The sequence below is a fragment of the Littorina saxatilis genome, linkage group LG3 (genome assembly GCF_037325665.1).
Source record: "Littorina saxatilis isolate snail1 linkage group LG3, US_GU_Lsax_2.0, whole genome shotgun sequence".
In the NCBI taxonomy this organism is placed as follows: domain Eukaryota; kingdom Metazoa; phylum Mollusca; class Gastropoda; order Littorinimorpha; family Littorinidae; genus Littorina; species Littorina saxatilis.
The window spans coordinates 654,933-681,003 of record NC_090247.1 but is presented as its reverse complement, the minus strand read 5'-3'; the positions used below and the strand labels follow the sequence as shown (position 1 = coordinate 681,003).

The 26,071-nt window shown below is 42.3% G+C and overlaps 2 protein-coding genes and 1 long non-coding RNA gene across 5 annotated transcripts; 2 read left to right on the top strand and 1 right to left on the bottom strand.

The window, feature by feature from the left end:
* Window positions 1–1,150: 1,150 nt before the first annotated feature.
* LOC138961354 (uncharacterized) lies at window positions 1,151–5,177 on the top strand. 3 transcript variants are annotated; one of them, XR_011454157.1, is made up of 3 exons: window positions 1,178–1,504; window positions 1,865–2,926; window positions 3,507–5,177. It is a non-coding gene; the product is annotated as an uncharacterized lncRNA (long non-coding RNA). The 3 variants fall into 3 exon arrangements; XR_011454156.1 differs by having other exon boundaries at window positions 1,268–2,049; window positions 2,836–2,926; XR_011454155.1 differs by having other exon boundaries at window positions 1,151–2,926.
* A 4,479-nt stretch (window positions 5,178–9,656) lies between these two features.
* LOC138961353 (large ribosomal subunit protein eL42-like) lies at window positions 9,657–25,715 on the top strand. The gene is made up of 5 exons (XM_070332960.1): window positions 9,657–9,878; window positions 11,282–11,393; window positions 23,467–23,534; window positions 25,168–25,284; window positions 25,580–25,715. The coding sequence occupies exons 1-5, from the start codon at window positions 9,675–9,677 to the stop codon at window positions 25,598–25,600; spliced, it is 522 nt and encodes a 173-aa protein (XP_070189061.1). The 5' UTR covers window positions 9,657–9,674; the 3' UTR covers window positions 25,601–25,715.
* Window positions 11,400–18,496, bottom strand: LOC138961351 (uncharacterized). The gene is made up of 5 exons (XM_070332958.1): window positions 18,064–18,496; window positions 14,805–15,266; window positions 13,998–14,296; window positions 13,032–13,338; window positions 11,400–12,462 (listed from the first exon to the last, which is right to left on the bottom strand). The coding sequence occupies exons 1-5, from the start codon at window positions 18,226–18,228 to the stop codon at window positions 12,211–12,213; spliced, it is 1,485 nt and encodes a 494-aa protein (XP_070189059.1). The 5' UTR covers window positions 18,229–18,496; the 3' UTR covers window positions 11,400–12,210.
* Window positions 25,716–26,071: the final 356 nt, after the last annotated feature.

Here is a 26,071-nt window from a genome sequence, read left to right as displayed (position 1 = left end):
GAGGGTCAGGGTGCTGTCCCGAGAGAGGAGTTCACGCTGGACAGTGGAAATAGATGTCCCAGCGATAAGTTGCTCTAAAACTCTCTCATCTTCTGCGGCTTTGTCAGTATACTTCCATTTGATGGCCTTTGTTCTGCATCTTGTGCAAAAATCTTCTACCGACTCCCCTGTCCATTGCGTCAGTCGCTGCATTTCTAGCCGATGAATGCGGAAATTTTGTGGTGGTTGGAGTAGCTGCAATCTGTCCCAGATGTTTTTGGGGTCTTCGAGCTGTTCGACAGTGAGGTTCCATGTGTTGAGTAGACGTAAACCATCACTGCCAAGCCACAACATGATGTAGTTGTGTTGCAGTTTTTTCTCAGTGTTTTTCACTTTAAACCACATGTCGCAGAGCTGCAATCTTGGAGTGCAGATTGTGCCTTGTCATCTGATGACCAGTCCATCTTTGGGCGTGGCAATGGTGCATCAGCCATGTTGGTTGTGTGTGCGTGGTAAAATTGAGAAAGATACCACTTACCGGATTGTGCGGAGTGACAGTTATGGAGTCAATGATGTATCCGTGTACAACACTAGCATTACTGTCTGTCAGAGACACAGTCACTGGTGGTCAGGATAGTGTCCAGGATAATTATTCAGTAATCGAGTTGAAGACAGGGAATGACACAGTTACTAATGGTTAGTCACTGTTCCAGACTCACATAGATCACAATCACAGTCACAAAGTTCCAGGTAGTACAGTTTCGATGATCAGAAGCTGTCAGTGTCACACACACAAAAGCTGGCACAGAAAACACTTGTAAGTTGTAAGATGTTCACACTGGGGCACCAGAGCTGCCACCATGTAATGGTATGGTGTTAGGTGTTTGTATTCGGAGGCTATCGTAGGGTCACACTCTCAGCCACATCAGTATAACATCAGACGAATGTCTATCACTAAGTTTATTCATTAAAGTATAGAGCATAAGATATAAGCACAACAGAGCTGAGCACAGAGTGAAACTCATTAGCATAAGGATGCTGTGCTGGAAAAAAATTAGGGAGCACAATGTACTCTTATTCTAACTGATGATACCAGACCGTGGGAAGAGGTCTGAGAGATAACAGTGAGGAGAGGCTGGGTGGTGGCACAGTTGATAGTAATACATATAGACGTTTGATTTTCCAGTTATAGGTTTCACTGTGTGTGTGTGTGTGTGTGTGTGTGTGTGTCCGCAAATAGATATCCGATGTTTGAGAACTGATTTCAATGAAATTATGTGTGAGGCTGTAGTCAAACACTGTACAAAGGAAGACGTGGAACTTGCGAAGAAAATGCGAAAAAGTGTTTGTGGGTTATCGTCCCTAATTACATGCTGGCGGCGAAAACAAAATGGCGGATCGCGTAGGTACCGATCGCGTGCGTGGTGGTGGTAAATTGTACTCGGCTTTTTGTTGCAAGAACGCCCGTTGCAAACAGAGCTGCTTCGGGAAAACGTTCCACAAGTTCCCTAAAGAAGAAAAAAAGGTGGGTTGTGCAGTGATTATTTCATCAGGTTTACCTTCTTCAGAATGAGAATGAATGCAATGGCTCGAGTCAACTCACTCAGTAGACTACAGCGTCAGCGAGTACTTACGACTGTGAGTGTGAGTCAGCAGTCAGTACAAAACAACAGTTTACACTTGATGACAAACTACCCGTGGGCATATTTGCCGAAACCTTTATCAAACCTTGCTTACGGGAAAACTACAGTACAAAGGTACATCACTCATCCGTTTTGCGTTCCGGCAGAGCGTTAGATTTAGACTGAAGATCTGATTTAGCTTTTTTTGTCTTTCCTTTTTGCTTAGTTTAACAATAACATTGTTGTTTTTATTGTCAAACTAGGTGCAGAATATGGATGCAATTCACAAGGCGAGAGGACTTTGAAAAGCTGCAGCCAGCTGATGTTCAAGGTCTCAAGCTTTGTACTGATCACTTTGAGGCCAACCAGTAAAACAATCCTGCAGAGAGGATCACTTGTGTGGAATGCTGTCCCGACATTGTTTGCAGTGCCCAATCCACCACCGAAGGTTATTTATTTATTGGTTTTAGGTTTTTGCAAATCAAAGAAGCACACTAATAAATGCAGGTTGAGTAATGACAAGTTTGAGGCTGATGTAAGAATTGAAAAAAACCAGCATTGTTCCCATCAAATAATGCCTGTTTGCATTTAGCGCAAAATAATGATAAGGCCAACAAAAAAACGTTACTTATTTTGGATTGACGTCTTGATTATGATGATATGATGAACTTATTTTGCCAAAAAACAGCCCCAAATGGCAAAAAAAGTATAGGGTCGGCGTCAACAACAAAAAGTTGTATGTTTCTGGTCACCTGACCCTACCTATGTTTTCCCGATGACCCTAGACTTTTGTTTTTGCATTTTCAAAAATAAAAGTGGTATTCGAAAATCACTTGTTTTCCTGTTTTTCAACAAAATAAGTTAAAAAGATGGTTTAAAAAAAAAGTTTAGAAAAAAAATCTCCACCTTTAGTCATGTTAGGCCACACAAAAAGTCTGTTAAAGGTAACATAAGCCCCCCCAAAATAGCGTCGGTAGGTCGGCTTTTTATTTTTGTATTTTAGCCATCTGAATATTTTAATTTTATTTTTTAATGCCCCAAAAAAGTCTAGGGCCGGTGGGAAAAAAATAGGGTCGGTCCGGATATCGTAAACAGATTATTTTTTGTTTTGCCTTACCAGAAACATACACTTTTTTGTGTGGCCTAAGACCAATGCCATGAAATTGGGAGAATTGTTTCATTGGGACTGGGTGTTGGTTGTGAGTTTGTCAGTTAAAGAGCTGTGCATTTGCAGGTTGCTAGTGGGAGGAAGCCACCATCGCAAAGGGTAGCTACAAATGAAGCCAGCACCGACCTGTCGCCTGATGCACAAATTGTTCAACCAGGTAAGAGATTTTTAACCATGAAGAACACCCTGACATCAAAAAATGTTTAAACCCATCCATTACATAGTTGATAATTGCTGTATAGGGTGACGGGCGCTGTGGTGGGGTGGTAAGACGTCGGTCTATTAACTCGGAAGGTCGAGGGTTCGAATCCCGGTCGCGGCCGCCTGGTGGGTTAAGTGTGGAGATGTTTCCGATCTCCCAGGTCAACTTATGTGCAGACCTGCTAGTGACTTATCCCCCTTCATGTGTACACGCAAGCACAAGACCAAGTACGCACGAAAAAGATCCTGTAATCCATGTCAGAGTTCGGTGGGTTTTAGAAACACAAAAATACCCCGCATGCTTCCTCCGAAAGCGGCGTATGGCTGCCTAAATGGCGGGGTAAAAACGGTCATACACGTAAAATTCCACTTGTGCAAAAAAATGAGTGCGTGTGAAAGTTTCAGCCCACGAACGCAGAAGAAGAAGAAGAAGAAAGCTGTATAGGGCGGATGCATGGATGGATGAAATTGTACCTGTAGTTCCCACACGTAAAGATGTTATTTTATGTGTTTTGTGTGTGTGTTTTCTTTTTTAGATGACATTCAGGCGATCCTGGAGGACATAGGATGTAAAGCATCAAAGTCGTCATCCTCCCCATCCCCTCGTGAAGCGGAACTTTGGCAGAAGGTCAACAAACTGAGGAGCAAGGTTTTCCGATTAGAAAAGAAAACGATGGAACCCCGTGTAAAACGAGCGAGTAAATTAGCCAAGCCTCCCAAGAAAGACTTTGTAATAGAACAGTTGTCTCATATATTATCAGGCGAGGCGAGCTATTTTGCCATTTATGCCTGTTACATATTTACCGGTTATCTGCTGCTGTGTCCAATCCTGGCAGAGACGGGAACGCATGTTACCAAGGAGCTGAAGGAGAGTCAATGAGATGAGAGAATGTGATTAACAATTGCCAACTCTCTCCGTACAAAGAGGGTCCAAAGTTGTATCAAAATATAGATGGTCGGCAATTCAAAATAAAAAAAGACCAAAGACAAAACATGTACTTCGGCTCATAGAGCCTTCTTTAATTTTTGACTCATTAAGTCCATGCTCCGAGAGTCCTTTTTTTAATTTTGAATTGCCTACCATCTATATTTTTATACATTTTCAAAAAGATTCAACAGTCACCTTCCGTTATTCTTGAACTTGGCTATCCCAGCCTTACCTCAACATTCGATATTCCTGTGATATTTTTGACGTAAAATCAATTTTTACTGTAAAACTCTTCGGCAAGAGGATTGGTCCAAGCAAACAAATAATAAACTTGTTAAGATTTTTCCTGATATTTCCGATCAATTGCCTATGGTTTTATTTAGCTAAAAGATTCAAACGTCACACCTATGACTCATGGCTATTTTTAAGGGGGGAGTAGCATCCCTGGTGTGTTGTTTGTGATGTACCTTTTAGTCTGTTTACAGTAACATAGGCACACAAAAAGAGGGTCGGTAGGTCGGCTTTTCTTATTTTTTTATTTTTATAACCATCTTTTTAAATTATTTTGCAAAAAAACAGGAACAAAATTGATTTTTTTTTCTTTTTCTTTTTCTCCAAATGCCAAAAAAAAGTCTAGGGTCGGCGGGGGAAAAATAGGGTTGGTCGGGATACCGTAAACAGACTATTTTGCTTTGTTTTGCCTAAGCAATGACTAACAAACTTTCTTTAGGGTCTGACATTGTATATACTATACAATTTTGGGGGTATTAACTAAATACATGTATACAGTTTTTGATTCCTTTTATACTTTTTCACAAATTAGCTCCCCTCCCCCCCCTTTTCTTTTTGTAGTCTGCCCTGGGGGCGGGAGGTCTCCCAATTTCGGTTTCTAGGGTCACCTTATGCTTCCATATGAGCTGAGAACTTAATTTAAAATGGGCCTCGATTTTGTTTTATTTGTATTTTGTAATTGTGCCTTTGTCCAGTCACATGATTTCACTTTGTACTTAAAAACTTGGCACTGTCATCATTTATTGCTATTTATTGTTCAGTTGTTCAGTATTTATTGCTATTGGGCATCAGTTGTTCAGTTGCCCTGTTTCGAATGAGCCATGCATGCATTATGGATGTGTTTAGCGAATTGGGATACCTAAAGCAATGTAAAAGAAACAATGTGAAGCAAACATATAGCACCAAATAAAATAACCGAATCAGAATGGAAACTTCTTCGGTGTGTGTGTGTGTGTGTGTGTGTGTGTGTGTTTGCTGTTTTAAATACCGAAAATGTGAAAATAAAGCAAGTCACAGCATGAGAAAGATCGACTGTACTAGTCATGACAAAGCAGGAGACAGTCTGGTCAGCATGTAGAAAAGGGCAATAACTCGTATTTAGCCATTCTCATTTCTAAGCATGCCCAATGAGGAAGTTATCCTTCTTCCCATTGTAGTTTCTTTGCTGTAGTACAACCCAGGCTCGATCCTCTCCATAATTCAGGTCGGTGGGATAACGGGCAAAAGGAAACCCGAGGTGCTATATAATATGACTAAAAACTGTAGGCAGTTCGATCACGTAATTGTCCAGTCGGGGCGGTATCCTGATAAATTTAATATCCTTTCTTCAGTCAAAATATAAATAACTAAGTTTCTTGGGGGAAATAGTCTGAGATTTCTTCAGTCAAAATATAAAACACCACATTATCTTTTTGAATGAAAACAACTGTGTTTTTATGAGAATATTCTTCGATTTGGTTCCCACAGCAGTGAAAACACACGCCGGCACGCACGCACACACACATCCACGCACACATACACACACAAAATAAAAACAAATCAAATTGAATATCCTTTGTTCAAGCGTCTATAGTGAACCCTCGGACTAGTGAACCCTCGGACTATTGAACCCTCGGACTAGTGGACCCTCGGACTAGTGAACCCTCGGACTAGTGAACCCTCGGACTAGTGAACCCCTCAAATCTGCCTTTTACTAAAATGAACAAAGTAATTAGGACATTGAAGCTGTGGTGTAATGTGTGCATGTGACTTGTGAGTGAATGTGCTGAATGATACAGGGAGACATGATACAGGGAGACATGATACAGTTGTGAAGAAGTGAGTGTGAACTGAAGAACTGGAACCAGCAGCTCGCTTCATGTCATTGTAGACACGCTGACCTATGCATTTATATACAAAATAAAACCAATAGCTCCAGTGCTGTATTGTGTTTTCAGCAGTGTAAACTCAGTCCGTCATTTGAAGCATTGGTATAAGTTGTGTGCGTGTGCATGTGTCTTTTTCAAATGACACATTCTCACAAGCAAAGACGAGATCATCTGTTCATTTTGTAAAGTTATGTCCTACATGAAAAGTCGATGGGCTAAATATTTATAAAAACTTCTGATTCACCAAACGAGCAGCCTCCTCGAATGATCGGACGAGTACAAACTTGACATACATTGCTCAAGCTGAGAACACTAGAAAGATATGTCTTAGCATCAGACTAAACCATCCACATATTCTGCAGCCTTATTAAAGTCATGGCTATATACACATGGGCTGCTCCTCTGTTTAAGGTGTAAGGGTCACCCAGAATTTGGAAAAAAATCGTTTTTCAGATATACTAAATTATGATGTTGCCAAAAGCTAGAACAATATCTCTATTTTCATGTGCAGTTTACATTTTGTCTCTAGCATACATAGTTTTCTTGCAATAAGTGGTCAAAGTAGGTTGGTGGGAATTAAAAATCCCTTTAATCAAGGCCTCTGTTGAATGAAATTATCGGTTCTGATGATGAATTTGATTCCAAAAACTGCTCAGAACAGTCAGACACAGATGATGAATCAGACAGTAGCTCAAGTGAAGATAGTTTTGATTCTAATCTCTTGATGACCCCCCCATAAAGGACATAAACTGATAGATGTTGAACTTTTTGCTGTTTTATGTGGTGAAAGTTCGCGCGAAATCACAGGCAGCTGCACTGTCTGAATGAAAAACTTTTTTAAATATTCACCTATTCCATTGAAACTTTGCACATCAAATGTTCACTTGACTGGCTATAGTTTGTTCTAGAATGAAGCTGATAATCAGAAAAATAGATTTTTTTTTATTGTGTGATATATCATAATAATATAGAATTATAGTATTCTTTTGCTAATGCTGCATGTAAAAGCCTGGCCACTGTAAGACAGTCAGCCCACAAGGCATGTAAAAGCCTGGCCACTGTAAGACAGTCAGCCCACAAGGCATGTAAAAGCCTGGCCACTGTAAGACAGTCAGCCCACAAGGCATGTAAAAGCCTGGCCACTGTAAGACAGTCAGCCCAATCGTTTTCCTTTAAAGACCCTCCAGTGTAGATGGACACAGAGGTTTTCCCTAGTTTGTCTCTCCATAAAGTCTGTAAATACAATTATTTTCACACTCCCTACTTTATAAGACCTTTCTTTCTTTCTTTATTTGGTGTTTAACGTCGTTTTCAACCATTCAAGGTTATATCGCGACGGGGAAAGGGGGGAGATGGGATAGGGGAAAGGGGGGAGATGGGATAGAGCCACTTGTTAATTGTTTCTTGTTCACAAAAGCACCAATCAAAAAATTGCTCCAGGGGCTTGCAACGTAGTACAATATATGACCTTACTGGGAGAATGCAAGTTTCCAGTACAAAGGACTTAACATTTCTTACATACTGCTTGACTAAAATCTTTACAAACATTGACTATATTCTATACAAGAAACACTTAACAAGGGTAAAAGGAGAAACAGAACCGTTAGTCGCCTCTTACGACATGCTGGCAAGCAGCGGGTAAATTCTTTCTCGTCCCAACCAATATGGGACTCCCCCTAACCCGCGGGGGGTTTTATAAGACCTAATTCTCTCAGAATATTGGAGGTGTGATAAGAGACATGTCATGTTATTCACACCGAGCGAGTTTTCGCGAGGGACAGGGTTGAGCTACAGTAGGGTCACTGCGCATGTCTGGTTTTTTTCTTCGCGGAAACGCTGTTGGGTTGTGTCCAGTCGCGTCCCTTGCAACAAGATGGCGACAAGCGCGTTACGGATTTACTGTTGTGGAGAGTTGATGGACGACGATGATGAACAAGCAGTACTGTTTTATTGTTGATGTGAATGTAATGCCAAAACATCGAACTATTGATTCGAACGTCAATGAAGAAGTGAGCGTGAAAATCGAGCGCAAAACAGCCGGGTAAAAGTTCAGGGCGCTAAAGTACATTTGAGCCGAAATCGCACCCAAACTCCTGTTGACCTCATTTCTTCCCAAAATAAACATCACTGCTAAAATAAAATGCATTAAAACCAAGACAGTATCCAACCCAGTATCCTTAATTTTTGAAAGGCTAAGTGATTTACAACAAATGTCTTCTCACAATCCGTAACTTTGTCAAAAAATATTTGCAGAAGTTTCTCACCTCGCCTTGGCAGCCATCTTGGAACTGGAGAGACCCTACGCAGGAAGCAAGGTTGAAAGTTGGTTAACCGGTGACGTCACTCCAGTCGTAACGGACCGAGTTTTTGCGACCTCCGGTTCGACTCGAGTCACCTTAGTTGACGCTAAAACTCGCTCACCGTGGTATTGCACATGTTGGAGCAACAGTAAAATAATAAGCGCGTCGCCTTAATGTTATCACTGGGGTTAACTAATTTTAATATTCATGAGCTTAAAAACTAGATTGGCCTAAATGTCTGTTGTGACCCATCTCTCCTCTTCACAGGCACACTCCTTCTCGCGATAAACAGTGAGGATACCGGATCTGGTCAGACTTTTACAGGTGATAAACAGTGAGGATACCGGATCTGGTCAGACTTTTACAGGTGATAAACAGTGAGGATACCGGATCTGGTCAGACTTTTACAGGTGATAAGATTTCCCTCCATTTGGACACATACCAAAAGGCAACACCCTGAGGAGTTGGAATTTTGTGATGAATTAATTTCTTTAAAAAAAGCCGAAATTAATTCATCAAAACTTGCCAGTGTGCACACAGAGCACTCAGGGTGTTCATGTGGCGATGGCATGTGGCGATGGCATGTGGCGATGTGTGGCGATGGCATGTGGCGATGGCATGTGGCGATGGCATGTGGCGATGGCATGTGGCGATGGCATGTGGCGATGGCATGTGGCGATGGCATGTGGCGATGGCATGTGGCGATGTGTGGCGATGGCATGTGGCGATGGCATGTGGCGATGGCATGTGGCGATGGCATGTGGCGATGTGTGGCGATGGCATGTGGCGATGGCATGTGGCGATGGCATGTGGCGATGGCATGTGGCGATGTGTGGCGATGGCATGTGGCGATGGCATGTGGCTATGGCATGTGGCGATGGCATGTGGCGATGGCATGTGGCGATGGCATGTGGCGATGGCATGTGGCGATGGCATGTGGCGATGGCATGTGGCGATGGCATGTGGCGATGGCATGTGGCGATGGCATGTGGCGATGTTATGTGGCGATGTTATGTGGCGATGGCATGTGGCGATGGCATGTGGCGATGGCATATGGCGATGGCATGTGGCGATGGCATGTGGCGATGGCATGTGGCGATGGCATGTGGCGATGGCATGTGGCGATGGCATGTGGCGATGGCATGTGGCGAAGTGGATGGATGGTCTTATCCCAAGTGAAAGTCTTGCAAGATCTGAGATGGCGAGCCTGACTGTTTTTAAGAGAAGGAGTGTGTCTTTAATCCATTTCTTCCACCTTCGCACAATCCGGTATTACACCATCATCCTGCAAGAGGTATAAGTGCCATCACCATATCTATGCAAATCTGCATTGCACCTGGCAAAGTCATCCGTAGACAAAAGGCAACTGTACTATGTGGTCCGTCTCTTTTGTTTCTCTTCGTGAAAAGATTTAGTTGCGTGCGCTTGGTGCAAACGTTTAGACGCAACAGGGAAGATCGTTGGGCTGTTGGACCTGACGGGAAGATCGTTGGGCTGTTGGACCTGACGGGGAGGATCATGGTGAGAACATTTTTCCTTTCTTTTCATGGTTCCCCAAACTGTACGTACTGGAGAACAAAACAAAAACAAAAAAACTATTCAAGAAATTGTCGACTATTGGACCAGTTTGCCTATAGTGGGACAGGTATTGGTAATACGCTGAGGATATGGTGTGATATTTTGACTCGAACCGCTGTGGCTGTCTTCTTCGACACGCCAGCATTGGGTTTGTCTCGTCAAAGTATCGAGATACGATTATGATAATCAGAGACGATCTTCCGTGTTTTCCAAGCCCTGAGACTTTGGCTGTGAACTTGGGATCTTTTTTGTGCGCATGTGTGCACACGGTAGTGTTCGGACCCCGAAGATAGTCTGCACAAAGATAATTGTCTCCAAGAAATAAAGCTCTCCCGAACCGGGGATTCGAACACACGCTGATAGCAACGAACTGGTTACAAAGCCAGCGCGCTACCAACTGAGCTACGTCCTCGCCCCGACTTGAAAATAGCGGGTCCTGGGACGCATTAAACTCAGTTGCGTTTTTGTGCGTATCATCGGGGCTAATTTAACACTGTACATAATTATTGTCTGCTAAAAAGAATACAGAATGGAAAAGAATGTAAGCTTGGTTGGATTTCGAACACGAGAACATGTTCTGTATCTGTACCGACTTGAATGTATGGACTCAATCTAACCAGTACGACAAAGAATGCTTTTGTGAAGGTTTCGCAGAACTTTCAAAGGTCATTCTGGTCTTGGGACCCTCTAAAGTTCAGTTGGGGGTCCTGAAACCCTTAAGGTAAAGTATTTATGGTGAGCGTGTATTTTTCTTGTCGTTTTCGTTCTTGTTCAGTCTGACTTTAATCGTTGTTTGTGTGTGTTGTGTGTGTGTGTGTGTGTGTGTGTGTGTGTGTGTGTGTTTAATTTTCTTTCTTTCGTTTGCTTTTTTATGCAGACTAGGTCTGTGTATCATTAATGTATTAAATCCCCTATTAGGCGCGTATGGCCATGAAGCAGAAAGCATACAACAACGATCATTTGCATGCCTTTTCCCCTCCAAATAATTCCTCCTAGGTATCAAATTATCACACAAAAACTGTACAAGAAGTAGGCTTCTATACGGAGAAGGATGTCTGTACGTGGAATTTGTTTACCTTTTATTTTATAATTGCTTTATTTGAAGTTGTCAAAAATTACACATTTATTTCAGAAAACCCTTATTAACAAACTTAACTAAGGGTGATAATTTTCATCAGGCACAGCCTAGAGATGATAATTCAAAAATCGAACATGTTTTTCAAATAGAGCACTTGATAACCCTCACATTCATTTATAATTCGCCTTGACTTTGTATGGCAGGAATTCTCAATATTTTTGGGATAGACTGCATGTGTTACCACTGTCTCACAATTATCATATTTCAGGTGAACATTCCAAAGTACAGACGCACGTTTTGCAAGGGGAAGGAATGCAGGAAACACACCATCCATAAAGTCAATCAGTACAAGAGTGGAAGACAATCACAGATTAAGCAAGGTGAGAGAAAAAATTGCGTATTCCTGGTGAGTTGTGACATAAATTAGTTAAAGCCCCCAACCCGAACTGTGTAGCTTACGGACGATTTAAGGTATCCCTAGTATGTGGTGCTACTTGTATTATTCTAAAGCCCAAACCAAACTATGTAACTCTTGGGGCGATAAGAGCCTTTTTTTGCTGTAACGTATGCTTTTAACATGGCACATTCTGAATGTCCTTGACACATTATCCGTACTTATGTGGTCCCCGGGCAATAAGCTAACATTTAGTACAGACTATATAGCCGGTGTTCACATTGGAAGACACTGCGGTGTTTCCCATGTGCCACACTTCTTTACAATTCACACTCTGTTCAAAACTGGTTACCGTTAGCGTGTTCAAAACTGGTTACCGTTAGCGTGTTCAAAACTGGTTACCGTTAGCGTGTTCAAAACTGGTTACCGTTAGCGTGTTCAAAACTGGAACACTTCTATAAAGTGTGGATAGCACACAATCGATTCATAAAATTATATAGTCACTCTTGCTACCTTGGCAAGCAAACGGCTAGCCACAATCATTTCTTGTGTGTACGAAACGGGGGTCCGAGTTCGTTGCACGCAAATGTCTTGTGTCTTGTGCAGAGGTTCTAGTTGCACACAGCTTAACCGTCCGGTGTAATAATGAAGCCCCTGAACGTTACAATGGCCACGGTTCATACACTGACGTGCACTCGGCGTGTAGGCTAGTTTCTGTCAGCACTTCAAGCCGCTGATGATTAAAAGGCTCAAGTCATTGGGCTGGTGCTCCAGGTTTTTTTTCGTTGCCGGTACTCATTCAATTATCCATTCTCCGCATTCAAGATGCCTTCCCTACCCGCCATCTTCAAAATGTGTCTCCCAATCTCAGAGTACATGTCTCTCTCTGTTGCCAAGGCAGCAGGGGAAGTAAGCGATGGTGGTGGTTTGGGGACAGTGAAGTGATACGCCCTTGCCTCGCGCCAGTCAAAGTCACGTGGGGGCCTGACGTCATCAATGTCCCGGATGTAGTCCGCGTGCCAGGCTGGATGACAGATTCCTCGAAAACAGATCACCTGAAAATCGATGTCCTTTTTTCAGTCAAGTTTTGACAAACCACGGGATGAAATATAGCCATGGTTACTTGTGCAGAGTGTTATAACTTGCACATCATGTGTCATCAATATCATTTAATCAAATACATGTCCTCATCTGAGTCAGGCTTGGCTGTGCCGCCGCCGCAGTCAGTCAGTCCGATTTGTGTACACATGAACGGAGAATTGAGGAGGACGCAGTGAAAAGATATTCATTTTTCATTATAGCTTACCCACCTATGCCTTTTCTTGGCCAACCCACAGACCCCATTGTCAGTATAGTACAGTGCAGCTTACCCCAGCGGGTTTGTAAGATGATTAGCCTCTTGAGGGTAATCAGTGAAACACGCTGAACCGGAGTCGTATTAATAAACACAAGTAAGAGGATTGGCTTGTGATAACACCAAATGGCCGCGTGCTGCCTTCCCAGTCCATAACTGAGCTGATTTCTATCATAACGATCGCTAATGTCAGGTGACGGGTACAAACGAGAACAACTTGAGTCAAAGTTATCAGCACGATCAAATCTCTAAGACATCCCGCTTCCATACCTGTAACCGCCTGTCGATGAACGCAGTCTCGGGATGCCATTCATACACACGGTACGGCATCATGACGGCGTTGAACGTGTGATGGTGGTCCAGGAAGTGACGTAACGTTGACAGGAAGTGACGTAACCACGGCGCATGCGCCTGGGACATGAGGACGCCTGTGTTGAAGGTCTCCGGCCACTCGCCGTTTCGTGGCCAGTCCGGACACAGGACAGTGGGGTAGCGGAGTAGCCAGTCCGGAAGACGGCTGACCCATACTACGTCTCGGTCCATGTATACACCGCCGTATTTCTGTAGAATCTGTGTTCTGTGGGAAACAGAAATAACTATTTCAGCTATTTTGCTTCAAAGTACTTGAGTTATTATGTCACCAAAAACGGTTCAACATTAGCAGATTATAAAACATTAATGTTCATATACTTGCAGGCCCACGGACGCTAAACATAGAGGGTCCCTGGACCCCTAACTATATATTGTAGGGGGTCCATATGGACTTCTCTAGAACTTTAAGGTCCGAATAAAAGACAAGGAGGTTCATATTCTTGCTTTGGAAAGGCATAATTATATAGATACTATATAGCTTGCTGTGTCATATCAGATTTACATGTTGTTGTTGTTTTTATATCGAAATGCGAGCGAAAGCCAACGTTACAATATTTGAACTGAAAAGCAACGAGTGTGAATCTGATATGACACAGCAACTCTGCTTCTAGTCGCGGCGTGTCAGTAGGACGCAGCGGAGACGCACAGTGTGGGGAGTCCTGACTTGTGGCTTGATCGATTGCCCAGATGTATCTATTCAAGAAATGCTAGGCCCAGACAGTCCTGACCAGTCTCGGGGCGGAACGGCAGGGTCCCTGCGGCGGACAGCGGTTTTTGACCTAAAGGCTTTTATTTATTGACAATCTAGTATGGTCGGGAACGCAGAAGAAAAAGAACGTTACCCCCACTCTCTCATCAACCCACCTAGCAACATCACTCCTGTGAGATAGAGACCGCATTGTCTGCTGGAACACAGCCTTTGGGGAGTCCAGAGGGACGAAGGTCACATTCTCTCCCCTCAGTTTCTCCCACCAGTGACCCCGGGGTTCAAGGTCACCGTGCACGTACACGTGGTCAAGGTCAGCCACATGCAGAGCGCTTAGTACGCTGAGAAAGTGCAGGAAGCGGAAGTCGGTGCTCTCCCTTACGCCGTCGTGGTTCAGCCATGTCATGTGGCCCATCCGCGGAATGGAGGTTACGTTGGTCTCGTTGACTTGTAATATCTGGTGACAATTTGATCAACACCTTTTAGAAATTGGAACTTAAAACACCAATTTAGACAAGATCGGTCTGCTAGTTTTGACCCGACATATCTATCTGTGGTTACAGGAAAGGCATCAGGCATCTGAGACAAGTTGGTAGGAATTAGAAGTCAAACAAAAGAAATAGAACCTTTTTATCTTAAAAATATACGAGGGAAAATAACACAAAGAAAATAATGCTGGTTGGTTTTCTTTTGCTGAAGCAGCTTAAACTGAGAAGCTTTGTCACAAAAGTTAGTTATGTGGGCTCTGGTCAGAACAGTAAGTAAATAGTGCAATGCACTATGGTTCTCCTTTAGCTGACCCATTCCTGTCGATGACCACCTGTATGTATATAACTCGAAAAGGAAATCCTCCCCAAGAACGAACTGTGAAACAGAACTAAGCTTAGTACTACAAACTTATCACGATATTCAAACAAAAAACTTAAAACAAAATCGTCATCATCACGCGATCACGATGGTCTTACCTCTCGTTTTCCGTAATAAAGCCACCGAGCAAGCTCAGCAAAACAAGTATTGGGCTGCCACACATCCCGAGGGAACACGTCACTTTCCACAATAACACACGGGGCACCTTTCCCAGGCCCTTCAACATCATATTCCTCCACCTTGCTACAAGTAATGGAGGATCTCCTAGACACAATAGCCTTCAGGTACTCTCTCCTTTTCGCGCCACTAAAACCATGACGAACAAACACCAATCCCTGCGATGCGTCAGACGACTTTGACGTCATGTTCGAGACAGCAAACCAGAAGGGGCGCCTTGTGACGTCAGCAGGGATGCGCGTCATGATGACGTTTTCGCCCAAGTAAAGGCCACCAGTTTGAGACAGAAAGACGAGAGCCGTTTCCAGCATTTGCTCGGAACCACAAGAGTAAATCGTCTCCAGGCGCTGAAATTCCAGGTTGGCGAAGGACTGCTTAAGTTCCTGGAAGACAAAGAACACTTTAATTGAAACCATGAGGATGAGAGTTTGTCCTATTCAAAGACACCATACTCCTATATCGTGCGTTCACAATCATGTGAGACACCATACTCCTATATCGTGCGTTCACAATCATGTGAGACACCATACTCCTATATCGTGCGTTCACAATCATGTGAGACACCATACTCCTATATCGTGCGTTCACAATCATGTGAGACACCATACTCCTATATCGTGCGTTCACAATCATGTGAGACACCATACTCCTATATCGTGCGTTCACAATCATGTGTCCCGCCAAACCGCAGCTGTCTTGGAGTTTGCACACAATAAGAGCATCCTATCATCTATCGTGACTGAACAGCCTGGCTGTTTCCTGTGCACTGTTGCTGGATTGATTTGAGCAAATTGAGAGAAGTATCTGATCAGTATCAAGTACACAATTAATTCAACGACAAAAAGTCCCACTTTGCAGCTCGGACGCAAGCAGCTAGGCTGTTGAGTTTTGACATGTGTGTAATTACGCTGAAAGCCTCTGGTGTAAAAAGCCTCTGGTGTAAAAAGCCTCTGGTGTAAAAAGCCTCTTGTGTAAAAAGCCTCTGGTGTAAAAAGCCTCTGGTGTAAAAAGCCTGGACAGGTCTGTGGCGATGAACGTGGTCGTCTTCACGGGAAGGAATGTACCTTTAATACCGGGTTTGTGCAGGGCCGGACTACCGGGGGGGGGGGGGGGGGGGGGTTATGGGGGTTGCGCAACCCCCCCCCCCCCCTAGCCTAAACATGTATCTCACTTATTTAAAACATTTTTTATTATTGTTTATTTTATGCCGTTTCATGCAAGGAGCGACCATTTTCCTATCTCAGAATATGACCTACCCATCAGCTTCAGGGGGCTTCACCCCCTGACCCCCACAAGGGGGAACATCCTCGCCAGGGGGAACATCCCCCTGGACCATCACTGGCAACCCCAACCCCCCCCCCCCTTCTCTTAGCCTAGTCCGGCCCTGTTGTGTGTGTGTTTTGTGTGTTCTGCACAACTCTCGCTTACTACAGGATGTGTTGTGCTTGGCAAATACAAAACAAATCAAGTCGCGTAAGGCGAACTCACAGAATGAAACTGAACGCATTGCATTTTTTCCGCAAGACCGTACACTCGTAGCATCGTCTGTCTACCGCTCGTGGCAAAGGCAGTGAAATTAACAATCCAGAAAAGCGCGGTAGCGGTTGCGCTGAGGAGGATAGCACGCTTTTCTATATCTCTATTCTTTTTAACTCTCTGAACGTGTTTTTAATCCAAACATATCATATCTATATGTTTTTGGAATCAGGAACGGACAAGGAATAAGATGAAATTGTTTTTAAATCGATTTCGGAAATTTAATTTTAATCATAATTTTTATATTTTTAATTTTCAGAGCTTGTTTTTAATCCGAATATAACATATATATATGTTTATGGAATCAGAAAATGATGAAGAATACAATAAACGTAATTTTGGATCGTTTTATAAAAAAATACTTTTAATTACAATTTTCAGATTTTTAATGACCAAAGTCATTAATTAATTTTTAAGCCTCCAAGCTGAAATGCAATACCAAAGTCCGGCCTTCGTCGAAGATTTCTTGGCCAAAATTTCAATCAATTTGATTACAAAATAAGGGTGTGACAGTGCCGCCTCAACTTTTACAAAATGCCAGATATGACGTCATCAAAGACATTTATCGAAAAAATGAAAAATATATCTGGGGATATCATACCCAGGAACTCTCATGAAAAATTTCATAAAGATCGGTCCAGTAGTTTACTCTGAATCGCTATACACACGCACAGACACAGACACAGACACACACACACACACACACACACACACACACAAACACCACGACCCTCGTCTCGATTCCCCCCTCTATGTTAAAACTCTTAGTCAAAACTTGACTAAATGTAAAAAAGGATGCGTTTCATCGCTAATTTATTTCACAACTTTTAGAGAACAAAATCTGAACATGGCGATCACCAATGTGTTTATTTGACCCTGTCAAAATGTGAACATGGCGATCACCAATGTGTTTATTTGACCCTGTCAACATGGCGATCACCAATGTGTTTATTTGACCCTGTCAAAAAGTAACTGATTGTTCACGCAATCGCTGACTAAATCTGAATGTCACTTTGTGGATCAGGATGAAAGCGAAAGTGTCCTGTGAAGACGGAGTACCGTGCTGTTTATGTTGCGGGTTGATTGAACACGGTCGCACGCGGCGTCATCTTCACATTTGGCCCTTACAGACCGAGTCATTGCCTATAGTGGTCCCCGCGAGTGTTATTAAGTGCTGGTACACTCAACAACAACAACAACAACAACAACAACAACAACAACAACAACAACAACAACAACAACAACAACAACAACAACAGTTCACGTAACTTCGTGATACATGTACAAAAATAAGAAGGTGAAAGATATACACATGTAGAAAAAAGAAAGAATACGCAAAGACCAAACAAACGAGACCATAACAAACAATACCAGTATCCTTTATGCAGGTTTTGGATACGTTTTTTTTTAGTTTTTGTATTAAACTAACTGGCCGATGTTGCATGTTATAACCTTACATTTGCTTATTATCTCCAGATATAACTTGTTCTGACGACATCATTCAAAGCATAGGTTTGTTGTTATCGTTGTTTTCATACTTATACATATATATACATTTCGTGAACATGGCAAAAGTAGTAAAACATCGTTTAAAGCAAGTGATAATCATAACAACGAGTGTATGGTAATGTCAAAATGGCTGACCTGGAACCAGACATTGTACCACATTGCGTCGACAACAGGTAGATGGGTGTAGTGGAAGACGATTTTCAGTGGCTGCAGCAGGCGTATGGCGCTGAGAACAGCCAGGTAGTGCTGAAAGCGAAACTGCTTCTCACCGCACCAGAGGTAGTGTACTGTCTGCGGCATCTACGACCAAAGTCATCAGACAATTTCTATATTTCTACATTTGATTGAGTCACAGACAAACGAGACAGTGCACACATATAACGGCTAACCAGCGCCAAAACCGCGGTCTACCATTTTCCCGTGTAGATGTTACTTATCACGTGTTCTGTGTAATTAACAGCAATAATGTTAACCGACAGTGTCATTTATTATTTTTAAGCTTTGGCCTCGGCGTACTCTCGCCAAATCCATAATTAAACATAATCACTTGATAATTAAACTTGATCACATGAAGATTATACATGTCCGCGTGAAAATAAAACTGTTAAGTTCTAGCTGGATTCCTGACGAATTGCTAAAACCAAGACTTAAAATTAAACATTATCTGGGGAGTAAAACGGTAATTTTCAGTGATATTTGTCATTTGATATTAATTTGTCATTTTTTCATGAACATTACAGTTGTCTCGTTAAAATTTCAATTACCTGGAATGACACTAGTAACCGGTTATAGCCACAAGATAAACTGGGGCTGCAGCAGACGTATGACTGCTGAGAATAATAGCTAGGTAGCGTTGATAGCCACAAGATAAACTGGGGCTGCAGCAGACGTATGACTGCTGAGAATAATAGCTAGGTAGCGTTGATAGCCACAAGATAAACTGGGGCTGCAGCAGACGTATGACTGCTGAGAATAATAGCTAGGTAGCGTTGATAGCCACAAGATAAACTGGGGCTGCAGCAGACGTATGACTGCTGAGAATAATAGCTAGGTAGCGTTGATAGCCACAAGATAAACTGGGGCTGCAGCAGACGTATGACTGCTGAGAATAATAGCTAGGTAGCGTTGATAGCCACAAGATAAACTGGGGCTGCAGCAGACGTATGACTGCTGAGAATAATAGCTAGGTAGCGTTGATAGCCACAAGATAAACTGGGGCTGCAGCAGACGTATGACTGCTGAGAATAATAGCTAGGTAGCGTTGATAGCCACAAGATAAACTGGGGCTGCAGCAGACGTATGACTGCTGAGAATAATAGCTAGGTAGCGTTGATAGCGAAACTGCTTCTGACGATACCATATGTATAGTATATGCTGTCCATTAATTTATACCATGACAAAATCAACGCTGCATGTTATATTTATATAACACATTTTTAATTCGTAGAATACCAAAAGACATAAAGGTGGGAAGCTCAAATGATGTTGGAAATACCTCAGACATCTTGAAGAGGGACTTATAACTTTAAAAAAAATTTTTTATTTTAAAGGCACACTCCTTCTTGTCTCAACTCCGGCTAGTCTGTTTGTCTTTTTTAAATTTGTGAAAAAAACAATTTTGACATGGAATAAGACGATGATTTTGTATGATCATACATAAACCCAAATTAACAACGTTGATGCTCTGTGTGCACAGCTGGATGTATGAATCAATTCCCACATCCAGAAGTCACCCAACTAAAGACGGATACAGATAAAGAGGACAACAAGTCAATGTTACCATGTCTGGTAATAAGCTCGTGTTGTTGTATTCGATATCAGCCCATTTTTCTTGAGAGTACAAATCCCGGAATAGCGGAAGCCTGTCTGGAGATGAAGAGTCCAGCCATTCCTTCACAAAAGCACACGCCCACAGAAGTGAAATCACAGTCACAAAGACAAGGACAAGTTTCCAGTGACGATGTTTTCTGAAGAACACGACTGTAGATGATCGAAAAGCGAAGTTAACACCCACGCGTAAATTGGAAAATAGGCTGTGAAAGGCCATATTTTCTGATAGCTCTGTCACCGATGTTTGTTCGTATTTCTCTGAGTCAGTTTTATACTGAATCAATCGCTGCACAGATATTACAGTTTTACATTAAACCGCTTCCAGCCAAGCCGCGAGTGAATGTTTTGATTGATATAGACCTTCCGTTTCGCTTGACTGGAGAGATGGACCGTCACAGTGGGTGATCGGTCACCGCAGTTGCGCGCGCATTGGGCGCGTATGTTTCACTGTGTCAGTCTGTCTGTTCTTCCGTCCGTAGTTACATCACTGGTGTCACTATGGTGGTGTCACTATGGTGGTGTCACTATGGGTCGATTGAGCTCAAATTTGGTGAGAAGGCCTAGCTTGGAAGTCGGGGACACGCGGTCGTATAAACAAAAAAATTAGGGGAAGGGCTCCTAATATCAGTAGACCGGCTCCCAGTAATATTGACCACCTCCAGTTCATAAACTAACGGCGCTAGAGCGCCCAAAAGAATTTCATTCGCTGTATTCACCCTCTCTGGATAACTTGCTCATGTCAAAACAGTTGCAGAAACACAAACATCAAAACCGTTAGGCTTTTTCTCTTTTTTCATTTTTGGCAGCGTTCACTCCGCTAAACTTAGTTTGCCGCCTAAGACGGATCGACTCGTTTCTGTCCACAGCCAAAGCTGTTCAATTCAGTATCATACATAAATTGCTATATATGACAGCTAAGACCGTATTTGTTACATTTTAGCAGTGTTGACCCCGAGTTTTTACTGCAAACAAAAATAAAAGCAAAATCTCAAAGTACGCGTGTGTTACCTAATATGGACCACCTTCAACAAATCGAAGAACATAACAGCTTGAGGCTATTTTCATTAATTTATTAAGAAGCTTGCTGAAAATAACCTATTACTAGCCCTCGATATTTAAAAAAATATATCAAAATAGTCTTCTTTTCGTGGAAGTTGATAATTTCACTTATTTTCACTCTGGTTTTGAGAAGCTTCTTTAGTTTCATGGTGTGCTTCAAAATACGCTCTCATCAACCCGAAACAGATACATCTAAAGCATATTTTATTTAGTCTGACTTGCACACTAAGTTGATCATGTTATTTTGAAGAATAGGGGGCTTTTTACAGTGATTCGTGAAGGCCTCTTCACTGGTCCATATTGAGTACCCAGGCTCCTAATATGGACCATTCAGTTGTGATTCACTCTGATTAGGCATAACGGTTAACCTAAGAGAGAAGGACTACCAAACACAAAATGAAACTGCTTCGCAAGAAAACAAGCAAGTTATCAGCATAAAACAAAAAGTGGTCCATATTGAGTACCCAGGCTCCTAATATGGACCATTCAGTTGTGATTCACTCTAATTAGGCCTAACGGTTAACCTAAGAGAGAAGGACTACCAAACACAAAATGAAACTTCTTCGCAAGAAAACAAGCAAGTTATCAGCATAAAACAACAAGGAACTTAGTCGATAAATATCGACAGGGGGCCGACAAATGGTTTAAATGGGAAATGTGTGTATATGGGTGTGGGTTTGAAACAAACAAACAAACCAACCCATGTGAACCCCGGGCCGCAGGCCTTCGATGTAGTGATTGAAAAAAAAGGATGTTCTCAAATGGTTCAATTCTCATTTGGTCTGATTCTCAAATGGTACCGGTATACTCCCCCCCCCCCCCTGGCCGCAGGCCTAGGAGTAAAATTTTATAGACACTGACCTTCTTCCCAGGGGTCATTGACCCAGTTTTAGCTATGAGAGGTGGTTCGCCCAGAGGCTGTAGAGTATACTGGGGCGGTCTCTTTGATGTCTTGAGAGGAAACTTGGCCAGGGTAGTACATGCACCAGAACTGGTGGACACCAAGGACAAACATGAAATCGAAGCAGTTTGCTTTCAGAGAGAACGGTCGTCAGCAACTCAAACTTCTCTGTTTTCTTTTTTTTTTTTAAATCTGACTTTCTTTGTGGCCCCCTGACTCCGCCCCCCTCCCTCTGTAAGGACCCCCCTCCACAAGGACCGATTTTTGTCAACATTTTAAAGGTCGCTAGAGAGGGGTTCCACTGTATGACCTAACCGCTACTGGCAGACGGCCTCAATCTTCACGCGCAAAGACGAGATTAATAGGTGCTCGGTTTTGGTATTTTGAATTACATTACATTAAACCTTTGTTGGGTTTCATGGTCATGGCAACAGCCATAATAATATTACATGATGTATAATATCATATTTCAGCATATGTGAATTACATGTCATCATACTAAACTGTCATACATTTTTATTCCTACATTATTCTGATTGATCACAACCAAACCTACTATCATTGGACACATCCAAATGCAAGCGCCTGTTCTTGACAATTTCCCTCTGATCTAAATATAAAATCAGTGCAATTTCCTGGGTCGGGCTTTGCCACAGACACTCACGGTTTGGCCTGTAGGTAAAATGTACAATGTATTTTCTGATTTGTGCACAAAAGCTTTTTTTCTTTTTTCTTTTTTTTAACATAACAATGTTTAATGTCACTGTATGTTTAAAAAACCATGGTCATATTTGTAAAAAAAATGTTAAATTAGAAAATAAATAACATTTTGGTTCATGATTTTTCCTACACCTGTGCTAAAAATAAGAAATAAAAATGTCGGGTATATAAGTCACTCAAATACAGCTAGGTATGAATGGCTCGGTTTGAGTTTGTTGCAGTTGACCCTGCACAATGCGACATATCATGTTTTTGTTGAACAATTTTGACGTCACCCCTCCCATAGGGTGACGTATTTCACAACTTCCTGTGTTACACAAACTCTGTGATGACCAATTTTGACGTCACCCCTCCCATAGGGTGACGGATTTCACAACTTTCTACAGATGAACAATTTTGAACAACTTCCTGTGTACACAAACTGATGACGTATTTCACAACAAAATGGCGCTGCCCATGGTCAACCTCGAAACTATCCGTATAGAATGGGGGCGTCCTCGCCCCCATAAAAAGTGGTCCATATTGGGAGCCCTTCTCAGTAGGTACCTACCTTTAACGGGGATCTAAACTGAGTACACAGGTGTACACGAACGCCACAGTCGCTGATCTAGTCCCTGGCAATGAGGTTGTCTCCAACGTTGCAGTACCTTTTGTTCTGGCATACATGCATGTACGTCGCATTCGTGATGGCTTGGACCTCTCTGTGAACGTCTGCCTGTCACTCCGTGCGCCTCTCTCTTCTCAGTCCGTGTCCGCTTTGTGTCCGTGCGTGTGTGTTATAAAACAGAGTGGCAGAGAGAGAGAGAGAGAGAGAGAGAGAGAGAATCTTGCCCGCATACACCTGTCAATTGCGGGGTTCTTGAACATAGGGTCCAGTTTCCACCACAACCAATTTCTTTTTACATACATTTACTTTACTTGTATATTGGGAACGGGGTCTGCTCTAACCCCCTTGAGGTTAGGAATTGTTTATTTCCTTCTTTATTGTTAAAAATGCCAGTTTATGTTAATGACTCAGTAATTTTCAGGCAGAAGACGTTATAACAGAAAGAACAGTGGCTATGGAGGTCAGACTAAACCGATCCAAAGGAATAAGGTTAGTTGTAAGTTGAATTTCATGAGAATTTAGTCAGTCTTTATCGTATACTGTAACCAGCAGCGTGCGTGCGTATGCATATACAGGTATGTGTTCCTTGTGTGGGTGTGCGTGTGTGTGTCTCTGTGTGTGAGTGTGCGTTAGTGTGTGTATGTGTTGGTTGTGACATACATGAACTTGTATACATTTAGTCAAGTTTTTCCGGTAGATTGGGAATCCAGACGAGGTGATGGTGTGTGTGTGTGTGTGTGTGTGTGTGTAGCGCTTCCCAGAAAACTACACTCAGTGGACAGATCGTCATGAAATATGAACATGTCAAATCTTCTACATGGTATCCACAGATGATTTCTTATTTTTCTATTCTTTCTTTCTTTATTTGGTGTTTAACGTCGTTTTCAACCATTCAAGGATATATCGCGACGGGGAAAGGGGGGAGATGGGATATGGGAAAGGGGGGAGATAGGATAGAGCCACTTGTTAATTGTTTCTTGTTCACAAAAGCACTAATCAAAAAATTGCTCCAGGGGCTTGCAACGTAGTACAATATATGACCTTACTGGGAGAATGCAAGTTTCCAGTACAAAGGACTTAACATTTCTTACATACTGCTTGACTAAAATCTTTACAAACATTGACTATATTCTATACAAGAAACACTTAACAAGGGTAAAAGGAGAAACAGAACCGTTAGTCGCCTCTTACGACATGCTGGGTAGCATCGGGTAAATTCTTTCTCGTCCCAACCAATATGGGACTCCCCCTAACCCGCGGGGGGTTTATTTTTCTATAAATACCATTGATTACGTCATTTACCAAAAAAAAAAGGTTGATGCGGCACTGTGGCGAAATCATTCAATTCAAATTGAATAAAATTCTGGTCAAACATTCTGTGACTCGGTCCGGACTATGGGATTGTAACTTTGAAGCTAAAAAATAAATGAATACTGAGTGTAATTTAGAATACGACCTCAAATTAAAATAGACACAAAGGAAATTTTAATTTTTATTGAGTTCCTTATTTTTTCTTTAATACAAAAATAGATACATGTTTTGTTTGAATTCAAATTTAGCTGAAAAACCACGTAAATCTGTTATTCACATTAGGCCCTCTGTGTACATAATAGCCAGCCATTGCTGTCTCCAGGGACCTATAATATAGACCTGTCTATGCTGTCTCCAGGGACCTATAATATAGACCTGTCTATGCTGTCTCCAGGGACCTATAATATAGACCTGTCTATGCTGTCTCCAGGGACCTATAATATAGACCTGTCTATGCTGTCTCCAGGGACCTATAATATAGACCTGTCTATGCTGTCTCCAGGGACCTATAATATAGACCTGTCTATGCTGTCTCCAGGGACCTATAATATAGACCTGTCTATGCTGTCTCCAGGGACCTATAATATAGACCTGTCTATGCTGTCTCCAGGGACCTATAATATAGACCTGTCTATGCTGTCTCCAGGGACCTATAATATAGACCTGTCTATGCTGTCTCGGACGACGGTTTCGGTCAGCCAGGACATATCGTCTCATTGAAGACTTTTTGGTTCGGTTTTGGTGTATAGGTCGTCAGATAGACTGACTGTTTTGATATCGCTTTACACGACATGTTTCTTTGGTTTGTTAGGCCAAGACGACGAAGAAGATCGTGCTAAAGTTGGAGTGTAAGGACTGTAAGCACATCAAGCTGTTGCCGATCAAAAGATGCAAGCACTTCGAACTGGGAGGTGATCGCAAGAGAAAGGTAAGTCTTCTGGGACATCTTATATACACAAACACACACTCATCTTATATACACACACACTCATCTTGTACACACAAACACACACTCATGTTCTGATGTAGTTGTCACACTCACACACGTGCGCTCTCTCTCTATCTCTCTCTTATGCACTTGTTTATCACTACTGCGCATTACAAAATCACAGACAGACTGGGAGATATACAAGGAGACAGACAGCGACACACACACACACACACCGCATTCTTCTGTGTATAAATCATCCACTGCTTACATTATCTGCTTTCATATGTTTCAGGGAGACATGATACAGTTCTGAAGAAACGCGTGCAAGTTCAAGAACTTGAATCAGAACCTCCATCCATGTGTTACTTTGCTCATTCTTGCAGTCATGTGCTAAATAAAACCAACAACTCGAGTGCTGTAAAAAATCAGTCTTGTCTTCTGTTTTGCTAAAACCGCAGACACAATTTGCCACGTTTCTGCGTATTTGTTGTAACCGGCAAACCGTTTTTGATTTACCTAAAGAGCACGGATTTACGGAACATCTGAAGAGACTTTAAACCTTATTATTTAACAAATTAGGCTATACATGCCATGACAGGCAATCAAACTGATTTGACATCAGAATACCAGTTTCACAGAATTAGCTGCCGATTCATTGAAACAGACATGTTTGAACAGCGATTGAACAGTCATTCACCGCATTTTGCCGCATCTGTTGTAGAGTCCAGTTATTTGTCAATAATGTGAAACTTGCAAGATTGTTGCCGAATACAAGAATTTGAGC

Bases quoted from the DNA above. Each gene is read 5' to 3' on its own strand.
- LOC138961353 (XM_070332960.1), top strand. From the start codon at position 9,675: ATGCAAATCTGCATTGCACCTGGCAAAGTCATCCGTAGACAAAAGGCA. The intron at 23,535-25,167 runs GTTAGTTGTAAG...TTGGTTTGTTAG, and splicing joins AACCGATCCAAAGGAATAAG to GCCAAGACGACGAAGAAGAT. The intron at 25,285-25,579 runs GTAAGTCTTCTG...CATATGTTTCAG, and splicing joins GAGGTGATCGCAAGAGAAAG to GGAGACATGATACAGTTCTG.
- LOC138961351 (XM_070332958.1), bottom strand. From the start codon at position 18,228: ATGCCGCAGACAGTACACTACCTCTGGTGCGGTGAGAAGCAGTTTCGC. The intron at 15,267-18,063 runs GTCAGCCATTTT...TTTGTCTTCCAG, and splicing joins GGTACAATGTCTGGTTCCAG to GAACTTAAGCAGTCCTTCGC. The intron at 13,339-13,997 runs GTGGGTTGATGA...TGTTTCCCACAG, and splicing joins CACAGGAGTGATGTTGCTAG to AACACAGATTCTACAGAAAT.